Consider the following 12,848-nt stretch of genomic DNA (forward strand, 5'->3'; position numbering starts at 1 on the left):
AGGACTTTGTTGACTGTAAACACTGGTGATCCACACCCTCTGGCAACAGGTCGCACAACTTTTTGGTCCGTGGCATCATGAAATATCAGATTAAAACAGGTTTACATCCACCTGCGCTGAACAATACAGCATGCAGCAGGAAGTAGTCATATTAACTGAAGGCGTTGTGGGAAAGCAGATTCTTACACTGGACATTGAGCACCACGCTGTCTGTGATCTTTTCATGCTGGTACGTCACGATACATGTGAGTTTCTGTTTGTGGGTCTCGCGGCTCGGTACCACCACGTAGTTGCTCCGTACGGTCACCGTCCCATTTTGGTTCCGAGTCTCCTGGAACGTGGCTTCACCCTTCAACCTGGTGTCCCATTTGATCACACTCGGTGGCTTGCCATTGGCTGATACGCAAGTGGCGACCGTCATCTTGCGTTTCTGAGCCCTGGCCACGATCGTCGGTGTTGTCAAGGTCATACGTGTCATAGGTCGAGCTGCAGAGGAGAAAGAAATCCAATTATTTAAATAAGATGAAAACCCATGAAGCAAACATTTCACCGTTTCTTTTAACTTTCAATTTCAATCTTACTTTAATGTCTAATTTTGTCTACTTCATCCACAATTAGCCTTAGATTTGATGGAAACCGCCAATTGAAGTAAATTAAAACAGCAGAGCTGGGATGAAAACAGTGTTATGAGTCAAATCAGGCTAAGTTTTCTTCTTTCCCTCCTCAAAGCCAAAGCTGTTTTGTCAAAGCTCTCACAGATGTAGAAGCCACTTGCCTACCCAAATGCACAGTCATCCAATTTGAATCCTTTGTGAGTTGCCAATTAGCAATCTACTTCTGCTACATCAAAAGGCAGGCTTGAGCTTTAGCGATTGCACAACTGAAAGAGATAGGCCACGAAGAGGCCTCTTTGAACGCTGCGAGTCAGTTATCTACACACAGGTTCCTGACGTTTACTGAGCCAAAGAAGCCTAAAAAGACCTGAGAGGCTCAGTGACACAAAATGGGAACGCGGAGCTAACAAGAAGAATGGCAATAGGGACTACTTCAGCCAAGAGCTTCTTCATCACTGGGACTTTATGGGAAAACCCTTACACTTAATTTCAAATTAGATCTCTAATCAGAGTCAGCGCACAACCTTTTCAAAGCTGCCACTTTCCAAGACGGACTGCTTTTTTCCCCACAAGATGAGATTATTCAAGCCAAATTACACACTGTGAAGTGGCCTTATCGATTTCCGCCTCACCTGCCATTTTTATTGACATCTCTCTGAGGAGGTTTCCTATTCTATAAAAGCCATATGGGCCCGACTAGCATTGGTGTTAAACAACACGTCGCTCCAATCATCACATCATGAATCTGTCAGTTATTTTCATCTCAAAACCTAGCATGTCTGTTCCATGATGGACAGCTTCATAGGCCAAAAGTCTGAGCCAGAGATATTTCGAAAACAGACCTTCTGGCTTGAGGTCATATAAAATAATTCAAGATACTTTCCAACAACGACTTTGGAAAAGTAACACTGAAGAGTTTTCTTGAAGCATCTCAGTAAAAAGGAAGGTGACAGTTCAACAACATTTTCTTTTTCTGCTTTAAGTTACAGAGTATCAAAATCTGAGTGACAGGTTTTACATCTTTTTAATGCTCATCAGGCCAGTGGTAACATGTCTGAGAAAATTGCTTTGAAGATTTAGATCTTGACTTTGTTTCTGTTCTCTTGGCTCAAAACATAATTACACACTCATGATTTACTGGAACAATTATACAATCTTATCTTTGCAATCCATCTTCCCCCTAACATGTGAGGAAACTTAAAATTTAAATGGCCAATTACTGACCAATGCCGATGTTTTTTCAGATATTAGATTTGAATTTTTTAGACACTAAAAAAATGACAACTTTTCTTTCTCTGAAGCCAAATACACAACAAAAAATTCATGGGACCTATATCTGCCATTAGTGACGGGAAACCTTTTTTTCATAACAAAACATCCCCTTGGTGACATAAATGAAATCAACTTGTATTGAGTCAACAGTTTGATGGGAACAACAAGGCAACATTTTTAGTAAGAAAAACTGAAAAAAAAAAAAAAAAAAGACCAAATCCAATCCCTAACCCTAATCTAATTGCTAATATTATGATTTCCACAGAGGGACAGTTTCCACACTAAAACACAAAATATTGCCAGTTTTATCCTTCAAATTGTAGCTGTTGTCAAATCAATATAAACTTAAGGTCTCACCATACACAGTGAGGTTCACCATGTTTTCCCGGTTGCCTGCGGGAAACGTGGTATACTCGCAGATGTAGGCAGCTTCATCAGACAGCTGCAGGTTAGAGAACACGATGGTGGTGTCCTCCAGCGAGGGCGTGCGGTGACGGACGGCAGCCTGCTTGAAACTGACCCGCTCCTTGAAGGGCTGCAGGACGGACACGCCCAAGGCTGGGTTGGCTATGGCCACGTTCTGTTTGGTGCCATTCAGGAACTTCTGCCAGGTGACTTGAGAGATCTTGACTGGCGGGTTACTGTTGATGAAAATGCAGCGCAGCTCCACTTGCGAACCGACAAAGCCAGACTTACTGGGGTCCATCTGTACCATCTGTCCGTTGCCAGCTAAAAGTAACACAGAGAGGGGACAAACAATGTAATTACAATTCACAGGTGTTCAAGCCAAGCTAAACACTCCATTCAAAATCAAATACATGGACTGAAAGTCAAAGAGTCAATTCACCCCCCTAGGTAGGACAAGCACACATGGCACTCACGTTCAACCCTGTGGATTCAGCCACACACTCCCCAAATGCCAGAGCAGCACCATCTGCATCAGCGTATAAATTCAGCACATGGTGGTGGTTGCATGCAAATGCTGGGAGAGTTGTTATTAACTTAATGTGCACATCTATACAACCCTATCTTCATCCACAAGGGTGCCATTTCTGATGAGATGGGAGGGCTGAGCGAGAACCAGCATCACTAATGAATGAGTACAAGGGCAATGATTTGGAGCCAAGTCATCCTCCGCTGCGCTCACCCTCCACCTACCCTGCAACACACTGGCTTGGCTCATTGTAATTTTAATTAATTATAACTCACAAATACTTCAATGACTGCCTGGAGCGCTTATTAAAAGAAACAATGTGAAGTCCTGTGTAGGCACCCTGAACAATGAGAACACACACTATAGCTATTAAAAAAAAAAAAAAGTACAGTAACCATGCCCAAATCCTCACTATGCAAGCATGCAAGGAGTTTGATAGCACAACGAAGTCAATTAGAAAAGATGAACCCTCAGTAAGCGGTGGTGTAGTCTTTCATGCTCATGTTGACCTAAACCGATGTGTCAGCTCCCTCCTCTCTGGGGCTTTTTAAATGATACGTGGTGAGGCCTCTGATTGGAAATTAACATCCTTGACTTAGATACTCATTAGAGTACCTGCTTTTATCTGCAACTGAAACAATTAGCTGTTTGACAGAAATGTAAGTGACAACAATTTAAAAGATTGATTAACCACTAGCGTAACTTATTGAGCAAACATGAGAAACATGCGCTCACTATAGTGTCCTTCTCTGTTTCAAATCATTGTCAACTGAGTATCTTCGGCAGCTTTTGGTTAGTTGAACAGATAAAATGAACACTTTGAAGCTGTAACCTCGCTGCTGCAAATCCGCAATGAGAATTTTCTTTTTTTTTTTAATGTTTCAGGACTAAATAATTCATTCCTGAATCAAAAACAGTAAACAGCTTTTTCAATAAAGAATCTGTGTCACAGCGCTACTTTTATCTACAACACTTCCTGCTTCTGTTCTTCTTTGCTCTTTCAATCAGCACCTTAAGTGCAAGGAAAAATGCAGAATTTTCATTTACACCTAATCTGGGGTCTAAAATGACTACAGCTGATAAGAGATGTGTTGTTAAACTACTGCAGGGCTTCTGCATCCTGTTGTCTTTGACTTATCTTTTGTTATCTCAGGCTCTGATTTACGTTCCTCTCCAGGTGAAGTCTGATGATGTCCCATTTCCTTGTCCAACAACCCCTGGCTGGGCTTGTATTTACAACCAGCTGCAGCTATAATTATCTCCTATGGATAGGTGAGGACCCACAGGAAGAAAGACTGAAAATTCCTCCGTTAATCACACTGGACTCATAAAACCGCTAGCGAATCAAGTCATAAACAGAGAGAAAATATGCTGTGGTTTCAAGTGGAGGACTGGAGCCTGTACACATGCATTGCAAACAGAGCAGCTCCTTAACACCAGGTAACAGCGTCACAATGATGAATAATCCCTGCATTCAGAGATAAAGTTTCCACAGGGGTTTTTAAAATGCGTAAGAATACATGAGAGAGATCCATTTATTTATAATCCCCCTGAATACAATATCTCATGTAGTCTATCTTCAACAATACAGGAATCTGAGGAGAGGACGGGGAGCTCTGTGCATGCAGGCTGTCAAACTGTCTTAAGCAGCGGCAGCAACCACAGCCGAGACCGTTATGAAGATTTTTCACAAAAACTGTAGGTAGTCATCTGAAGGTCACCATACACGCGTGAACAGCATAAATAGTTGGTGCAGGCTCTGGCTAAAGGTCCATTAAGATGAACAATTCAAATTCTTTCTGCCTTTGATAGTGGACAAACAAACAACTCTCAGGTTCAATAGTTTATGCTGAAAAGAGTTGCATCACGAGAGAAAGACAATTTCTTTCCCTTGTAATATGCCTTCGCTCAAGCACACTCTTTGCAGGATACATGAAATCACATGGAAAAACAAAGTGACAAACCTTTTTCGATACCCGCGTACACATCTTTCATTTCCTCCTGAGCACATCAGCAAAACCATCTTTGTAGAGTGTGAAGATGACAGATTGATTTACTAATACAGTTTGACAGGGAGGACTGGCAACCTTGTCATGTGTACCCGGAGAAACACCTGTGTCCTTGTACACCTCAGGGCAACGCTTTACTCCATTTTATCACAACTTAGATTACCAGTTGTGGCAGCTATAGTATGATATTTTTGAGCTAGAAAACGCAATTTACTGTCTGACAACACTAGTTAAAGTTTAATCTTAAGTTGGAGTGAAGCGTGGAGCTGTGTGTGTGTGCAGGAGGGGCGATAGAAACTCATCAATATGCACCTGGCTGGACCTCACCCACTTGAAGGGTAAAACAATACCAGTGGGGGCTGGCTTTCTGGGAAGTTCCAGCCCCTCCCTCCTCCGCTCTGCCCTTCCCTCTTTGATTCCGATGCTCCCCATTCAGATTGAACCAAATAAATAGGAGCTCATGCAAATGGAATCCAGAGGAATAGGCATAATTATGCAGCCACAGAGTCCAAATCCCCTCCACTAAGGACCGGGGGCACCCACAGGGACCCCTTTCACGCAAGTCCTTGGCTGAGCACACAGTAAGCTTTAATTACAGACTACACCAAGGAACAGTAAAGCCATAGAAGTACAGAGCCACATACATGCAAGAGGCATTAGAAAGGTAGATTTTCTGAGGCCTATGAAAGCCAGTGGCACAGAGACAGCGGAGGAGAACAGAGGAAAGAAAAAAATAAATAAATAAAAAAAGAAAGAAGAAGTGCAGATGCACAACAGGCGAGAGGCAGGGGGAGACAAAAAAGAAGGCGGAGCTGCAGGGAGATTTGTTAGGTGTGCTGCAGGTTGAAGGTTGGCCAGCGCCGTCACTTGTGCTGCTGCTGCTTTATTCGGTCACTGACAACAGGGTGACTGGGAGACAGTTATGCTCCAATATACCTGAGGACAGACGTTGGTGTGAGAGTTGCCAATGGAGGAAAGGAGCACTGTTTCTGGAGGGAAAAGCACTAGGGGCCAACAAAGAAACCAGAGAGTATGCCCGAGCTGGCAGAATATAAATAAAAAGAGTGGTCTGATTCATACCAGGTGAGCTGACTTGGATGAAGGGGGACATAAGGGGTACTATTAAAACAGCTGCTGCACCGTCTGGCATGGCACTGATAGCAAGAGACTCGCAAGGCCTGTTCACAGAACTGTAATAAGATCTGGCCTGTCAGGCAACAAGAAAAAGCATGTGCTTTGTGATGTTTGCATATGGCACACTGGACAAACGCAAATAACAGCCCTCAGTCAAATGGAGCCTTCCCGAGGTGTACACTCAGTATCAAGGAAAGTACCACACCATGGGGCAATTTTCCCTCTCCACAAAGGATTTTCAAAAAAGCGTGTATAAAGAGTTTATTTAAATCAATTACACATTTTGTTACCTAGATGGGAGAATAACAGTGAACGCAGAAAAGCAAGCTTGTCTATAACACATCAAAAATGGATGAGTAACATGATATTAACATTTAATATTTGCTTTCAAAGTCAAACAAACTGCATTAATCCATCCGTTTGCTCCCAGACATTCTTCTGTACAATGTTAAACCAGACCTCTCTGCATTTGAAACAATAACAGGCTATAAAAACCTAAATTGAGAAATAGGGCTCTAACCCCTGAAGCCAAGGATGCTTCCTTTCCATAAAACAGCTGCTATTTGGCAGCTCATTTCGTAATGGATATGTAACACTATTGTCTCTTTTTCAGCTGAACTGGACAAGAACCAGCAACATTTCAGAATACAATTACTAGCTTTTTTTGGCCATCACTTGGGCCATGCTCATTCAAGAAACAACCATCTGAGCTTGAGTCAAATAAAGTTCAGCATCATTCACCTCTTGCTGTAGAAATGTAGAGAAAGCAAAGATTAAATAGGACTGAATGCATATTTTAGAAGAGGCCCCTCATTAATGTTTTCTATTTAAAAGTGGCACCAGGCTACTTGGCCCGCTGTCAGTCCCAAACGGCAGCTCGGCATCACTGTTTGAAGTCTGAAGACTTCAAAACCCAGAAAATGTGTAATGTTATGTCATTAAACTGCTCTCTTCTAGGACCTAAACGTCGTCTTCTCAGCGGCTTTTCGGGGTGGCGAGGAAGAAAAGCTTCCACTTTCACTGGACCGAGTGCTCGCTTGTCATTTCCTATCAGAAAGGGCAGCTTTCTGAATTTCGTCCAGTACCAACATGGAAAACTCAATTTGGGTAAATAGGACAGTTTGTAGGGATGCGGCAGTCTTGCTTGTTGCATTCACCACGGGATTCAAGTATCTGAAATAAGAGTGTGTTGGTGTAAACTTCTGCCAAACACAGCTTTAAAGCTTATCACATGAAGACACATCATCTGCTGTTTGATATGGTTACTCCATTGTTATTTAAGTGGGATGCTGATAGATAAAACATGGCATCAGCCACTCAGGATAATGACTGTTTAATGTAGTCCCAGTTCCCACGGCAATGGCACAGGCCTCTGAGCTCCCTTTTTCATGGCCACACATGAGGCGTTTAGGGGGAGTCCAAATCTTCTGTTTCACTTAAACACACACACACACACACACACACACAGTTGCTTTTCTTTTTCTCTACTTGAAGAACCTTTTCTTTTCTTTTTTTTTTCTTTTTTTTTCTTGTTTTTAGCCAGGCAGGATTTTAGAGCTCTACATTTGGATCTCTGCTTTCAGAATGTAATCAAGAGACAGTGATCCTTTTCAAAATGCTGTATGAAAATACATCACAACATTTCAGTATAACTGGGAGCTATTTCACTGTGCTGGGGGAGTTTTAACAAATTCAGATAGAGCGCTTTGTTCAGTAGGAGCAGCCGTGTTTAATGTAAAATGTTGCTCCTGGTTGACCTGGTCCCTTCAGCTTTTTTTTTTTTAGATGAAGCAGTGTATGTCAGAGAATTTGTTTTAATCTACACTCAGACACTATTTGGTGGTGCTGCAGCTGGGTCTCCTGGGTAAACAGCAGCGTACCTGCCAAAGTAGCACTCTTTACCCTCTGTCTCCCCAAGCAAACATTCAACTGCAGAGGCAAGCGAAACCTCGCTGGAGCAGATGGTTAGTAGACCTGTTACTAATTTTCCACTATCTGGTTCAAATTGGAAAATCTCCTTTGTACAGCACACTTGTTCATTCAGGACAATGTAACATCTGCTGCGCTGTAAATGTTAATGATTATTGGAAATATTTATTATGTTAGGCATCTACCCAATCTGGAATTGCGCCACAAAAGGCGCTGTGCATTTCATTATAACTATTCCCAATGGTTGTCAGTTTGGGACGGGGATCAGACGCAATGACCGAGAGCACCACGGTATGGTAATAGTGTGTTTTCTAACTCTGTTCTAAAATTACAGCTTTCAGGTTGGCAGTGCATGGCCCTGTCCAGTCAAGCGTACACACCGACTCTCACCTAATGTAGCTGCAGCCATTGTTTCTGAGGCAACACAAGGTTCACAGCACAAACCCACACATACACAGGCCCCGGAAGCAGCTTTAAGGCATTTCAAATGTCAGGGGGATGCATCAGATCGCCTGCATCTGAGCTTCTCATCTTAGTTCAGTTGGATAATGTTTCATCCTGAAACATTGGGAAACCCTGGTACTCCATTTTATTATCAGACAGTTTCACAGAACCAAACACAGATGACACAGCAGACTATATTAAGTGCTTTTTGGGAGCATCACACTGAATTTAATATATACAGTGGTAAACAGTGCCTGTGGATTTCCTGTAATTAATGCTTTTTATTCTCTTCTAATAGGAAAAATGGTAGGAGTAATCTGGGATTTCAGTTGTCTTTGACCGCGGCAATGACAAATAAAGCTCGGCCAAAAATAAGGCTTTTGCCCTGGGGAGAGCAAGCGAAAGAGAGGGAGAGTGTGCGTAGCACGTATGAAGTCTGAGCACAGTATTGCAGAGCTCTGACCCTCCTCCCTCCCCCTGCAGCTTAACTAAACAAGGCCACCACGGTTTCGGTTCTTCAAGACAAAGTAAACAGCGCTGACGTTACCTGGCCAAATGGCGAGATGACATCATCTACAGATACCAGATAACAAACAATTGTCAGTCAACAAAAGGCTATGCAGGTCCAATTGAATGGTGTGTGTGGGGCTGGTAGTTAATGATTTACCTCCCTGGCAAATGAATTACTGTCAATGTTACAGTTGTGCTTGTTTCACTGAAACTGAGTTAAAAAAAAAAAACACAGGGAACGGATCCAGATATTACCAGTAGCTGACTGAGTGTGTTATCCAAAACATGGTGGTCTGACAGCAGCTGCACCAGGGAGCACTTACACTGACCAGACAATTAACAAAGCATCTCATCTGAAGCCCTGAATGGGCTCAACACACACAATATGTGCCCAGTATATTTCAATAATGCAAAAGTTTCCCTGGGCTTCCAAACGGGGGCAGCTGTTCGACAGTCTTTATAGGAAAGGGATGATCAATAAATAAAAAGGAGGCTGCATGCAGCAAAGTGATGCATTATGGTCTCTGTGACGGGCCCAGCCCTGGCGAGCACAGGTGCGCGGGCTCGGCGCTTGCAGGCGTTAAGGGGCGGGGTGGGGTTACATAAATGTGATGTGGAGGATTTTGGGGAGTTACAGGGAAGGGTAAACAGTGAGAGTGACACGCAGTGGGTCAGACATGTTGAGCAGATTACAGCACTCTGGATATTAAAGTGGAGGAGAGATGATGCTGCAGGCAACACACCTCCCGTGGAAATCTCTGTATTAGCGCAGGGTGAAGCAGAGGCTATGTCCACATTTCTTTAGCGTTGACATCACAGTACGAAAAACACAACTACCGCAGGAGCACAATGCCCCTTACGCCTTTAAGAGGCAGTACTTGTGGGAAAGGTCAGATCAGACAAAAACTCTTCTCAAGGGCAGAGTACAAGTTAAATTAATTCAGATCAACATGTAAAAGGAACTCGCTACAACTATAAATGTAGATTTTCTGATGATGATAGCTCATTTCAGTGCTGAAACAGTCAAGCGATGGAAAAAAGCAACAACCTGCTAGTCCACCACTCCAGTCAGATTTTTCAACCATCTGAAATCTTTTGATTATTAGTTGGGTTAAATACGTGTCTTTGTGCCTTTGGAACTTGTGAGAGACTTGTTTTCTGATCTTTAAGAAAAAAAGAAAAAACAATAATTGAAGAGAAAAATAAATCACAGCTGGTTATGAAAGCTCTTTGTTTTGCTCACATGAATCACAATTAATACTCTGTTTTTCAAAGTAAAAACCACAACATCGTTGCAGAATATGCATTAGACAGTGAAGCACACGGAGAAGCGCGCAGATTGTTTATGAGAATGGTCTTGGTGTGGGATATAGGACGGGGGTGGCTCAGTCTGAGCCAGCACAGCAACAGTACCCTATACCTCTGCTAAGCACCAAGCGAATTGCAGCATGAAACGCATATAAAGTCCTGCCAGGAAGTGCTGAGAAAGAGTCTGGCCCTGGACAACCATGCATGACAAATCCTTCTCTCACACCATCTGTTCCATTGTCCAGAAGTAAAGATAAGTCTTGCATGGAGTACAAACACTGAATACTTCCATGTGATTATGCCAAGCACTTGTGTTGGATGCATTATGAGCATTAAGATTTCAAAATCAAACGACTATTCAGCTGAAACAGTATGATCAATTACTGGCTGAACATAAGGAAGGACACGGGGATGTGGTGTGGGGCAATAACGCCATATGAGCGTAAATCTATACACTCCAAGCAAGGTGACCTTTAGAAAAACTCAGTGAGAGCAAAAGATTATCGCTTTTGGCATCTGACCTGAGTTGACCTTTATCAGTGGAGTTTCTTCCGTCTTTTGTTTTTTTTTTTCTTTTTTTGGCGGGGGGGTTTGAAAAAGACCAGGCCGGTGGAGGCCTTCAGTAGGTAAATTGGTCTAGTCTAAGCATGGAGAAAAGCAATGTTGCATGACCAGTGGCTTATTAAAGCCAAGAAAAGAGAACGTACAATCAATATTTGATTAGAGTCACTTGCCATTTTTTCAGACATTTCCACTGTGTGCTATCGGCGTGGACTCCTTAGCTGTCTTGAAAGAAAATAATGTTGTGCATATCATGCATTTTTAAAGATGTGCGGAAAAAAAAAAAAAAAAAAAATAGAAGAATTGGCTGTCATCAAAGTGCATCTCTAATTGTGCTTGGGACATAAACAGGACAGCAGGGGCAATGTGCACACAAGCTCTGCTCGTTGGTGTATCGCACTGAGCTATTTTTCTCCAGCATTACTGGCACGGGCCATTTATACACCAGATTCATTAACATATAGGAGCGGGAATTCGCACTCCAGCTGCAGTGGGCAGTGGGCTGAAGCCCCAGTGCGCTATCAATTAACAAGCACACTTAGTATGTGTCTGAGTCACGATCCTCATGGAGCACTGGCTATGCTCTGCATTTGCTCAAAATAAGTATTGTCACAATAGCAAATCTTCAGCTGATTATCAGCCCTTACATCACTTCTGATGGTCTAAAGCTACAAAACCTCATGATAACTGAAAGCAATGAAATCTACTCAGCAGTAGCTTTCACCTAATACTGCGCAAGCCAGTCATCTCTGTGCACGTGTACAAGGAATTAAGTGAAAATAAACACGATTATAAATTTTGCCCCACAGTCACATCATTTAGGCATGGATTAGTCTCCTGTTTTCACCACTGGAGGAATGAATATGCTCAGTTATTTAAGCTGATAAAGTTAGACATGCTAAACATACTTTATGCCTGGACATGTTATCTTATCTTGTTATATAAACAATGTTTCACATTAGCAAAGCATGCTCATTTTTAACATGCACTTTCACTGAGACATTTACTACATGGAAGAAAAAGGTTTCAGGCTTTTTATTCAGGGCAACTTTGCCCTGAATTCTATGTGAGGAGTAATACAGAAAGACAAGATTCAATTCTAAGATGTGGCAGAGATGGCTACATGGGAACAAAGAATGTCTCAGCAGAAACGCGGTATTCTGGCTTTTGCCAAATTTCCCCGTTTCATGTGTGTTTTCTTCATAAACCTCGATGAAATCCAGCGGTTCTCTGCAGAACTCCTAGACCAGGGCTGAACCATTTCCTAAACCATGACCACAGCCCATCTTTCCAAGGCGAGTATGGCTCCATGTTCCACATACATATAATGGCTGGAATGCTCACCACATCTCAGGATCATGCTAGTATTCTGTTGCATGTGCTTTCCAGCTGTGTTGGAGTATTGTTTTTCCCACCAGTCTCTGAGCTTCATCATGCACAGTTCTTTCTCACAGCTCAGTATGTTTCCATCAAGCGTCTTTGTGCGCATCAAGCGAATGTGGGATATTGTAAAATACCTTTGAACTTGGCTTAAATGTCATTGTGACACCACATCCATTTGTCTTAAATGGCTGTTGTGGGGGGCAGCACAGTGGCATAGTGGTGAGCGCTGTTAGCCCCAAAACAAGAAGGTTGCGGGTTTGTTTCCCAGGCCTGGGGCCTTTCTGTGTGGAGTTTGCATTTTCACCCTGTCCCTGAGTGGGTTTCCTCCCATCATCCAAAAACATGCAGGCTTAGGTTAATTGGTGACTCTAAACTGCAAGGGCAGGATACACCCCTTATACATACTACACAGGATACACATACTAACCCTAACCCTAACCCACCCCCTCACCCATCGTTAGCTGGGTAGCACCCCCTGTGACCTGGAAGTGGTGGTAGAAGATGAATAAATGACTTATATATGCCTACTGGATGCTAAGACAAGAACAAACAATATTGGATTATTGAGCTGTTTTCAAAGTAATTTTACAGACCTTTTTCACATTGTCACATTATTTAATGGTAAGAAAAAAAGCACACAAAAAGATCTTAAATGTTCACACAGTATGCTCTGGCCTCTCAACAGAGGAGCAACTGGCATGGAGACATGAATAGGGGAACACTAAGCCACAGAAAGCGGGAAAGAAACTG

General features: G+C 42.7%; 1 protein-coding gene across 1 annotated transcript in view; it reads right to left on the reverse strand.

The window, feature by feature from the left end:
* Positions 1 to 12,848, reverse strand: part of nectin1b (nectin cell adhesion molecule 1b) — a 76,928-nt gene that overhangs the window by 20,331 nt on the left and 43,749 nt on the right. The window contains exons 2-3 of the mRNA XM_029516868.1: positions 2,244 to 2,615; positions 187 to 486 (exon numbers count right to left, since the gene is read on the reverse strand). Of these exons, the coding sequence (XP_029372728.1) occupies positions 187 to 486; positions 2,244 to 2,615 (672 nt within the window). The remainder of the gene's footprint in view (positions 1 to 186; positions 487 to 2,243; positions 2,616 to 12,848) is intronic.

Source organism: Echeneis naucrates, chromosome 13, assembly GCF_900963305.1.
Source record: "Echeneis naucrates chromosome 13, fEcheNa1.1, whole genome shotgun sequence".
Classification (NCBI taxonomy): Eukaryota; Metazoa; Chordata; class Actinopteri; order Carangiformes; family Echeneidae; genus Echeneis; species Echeneis naucrates.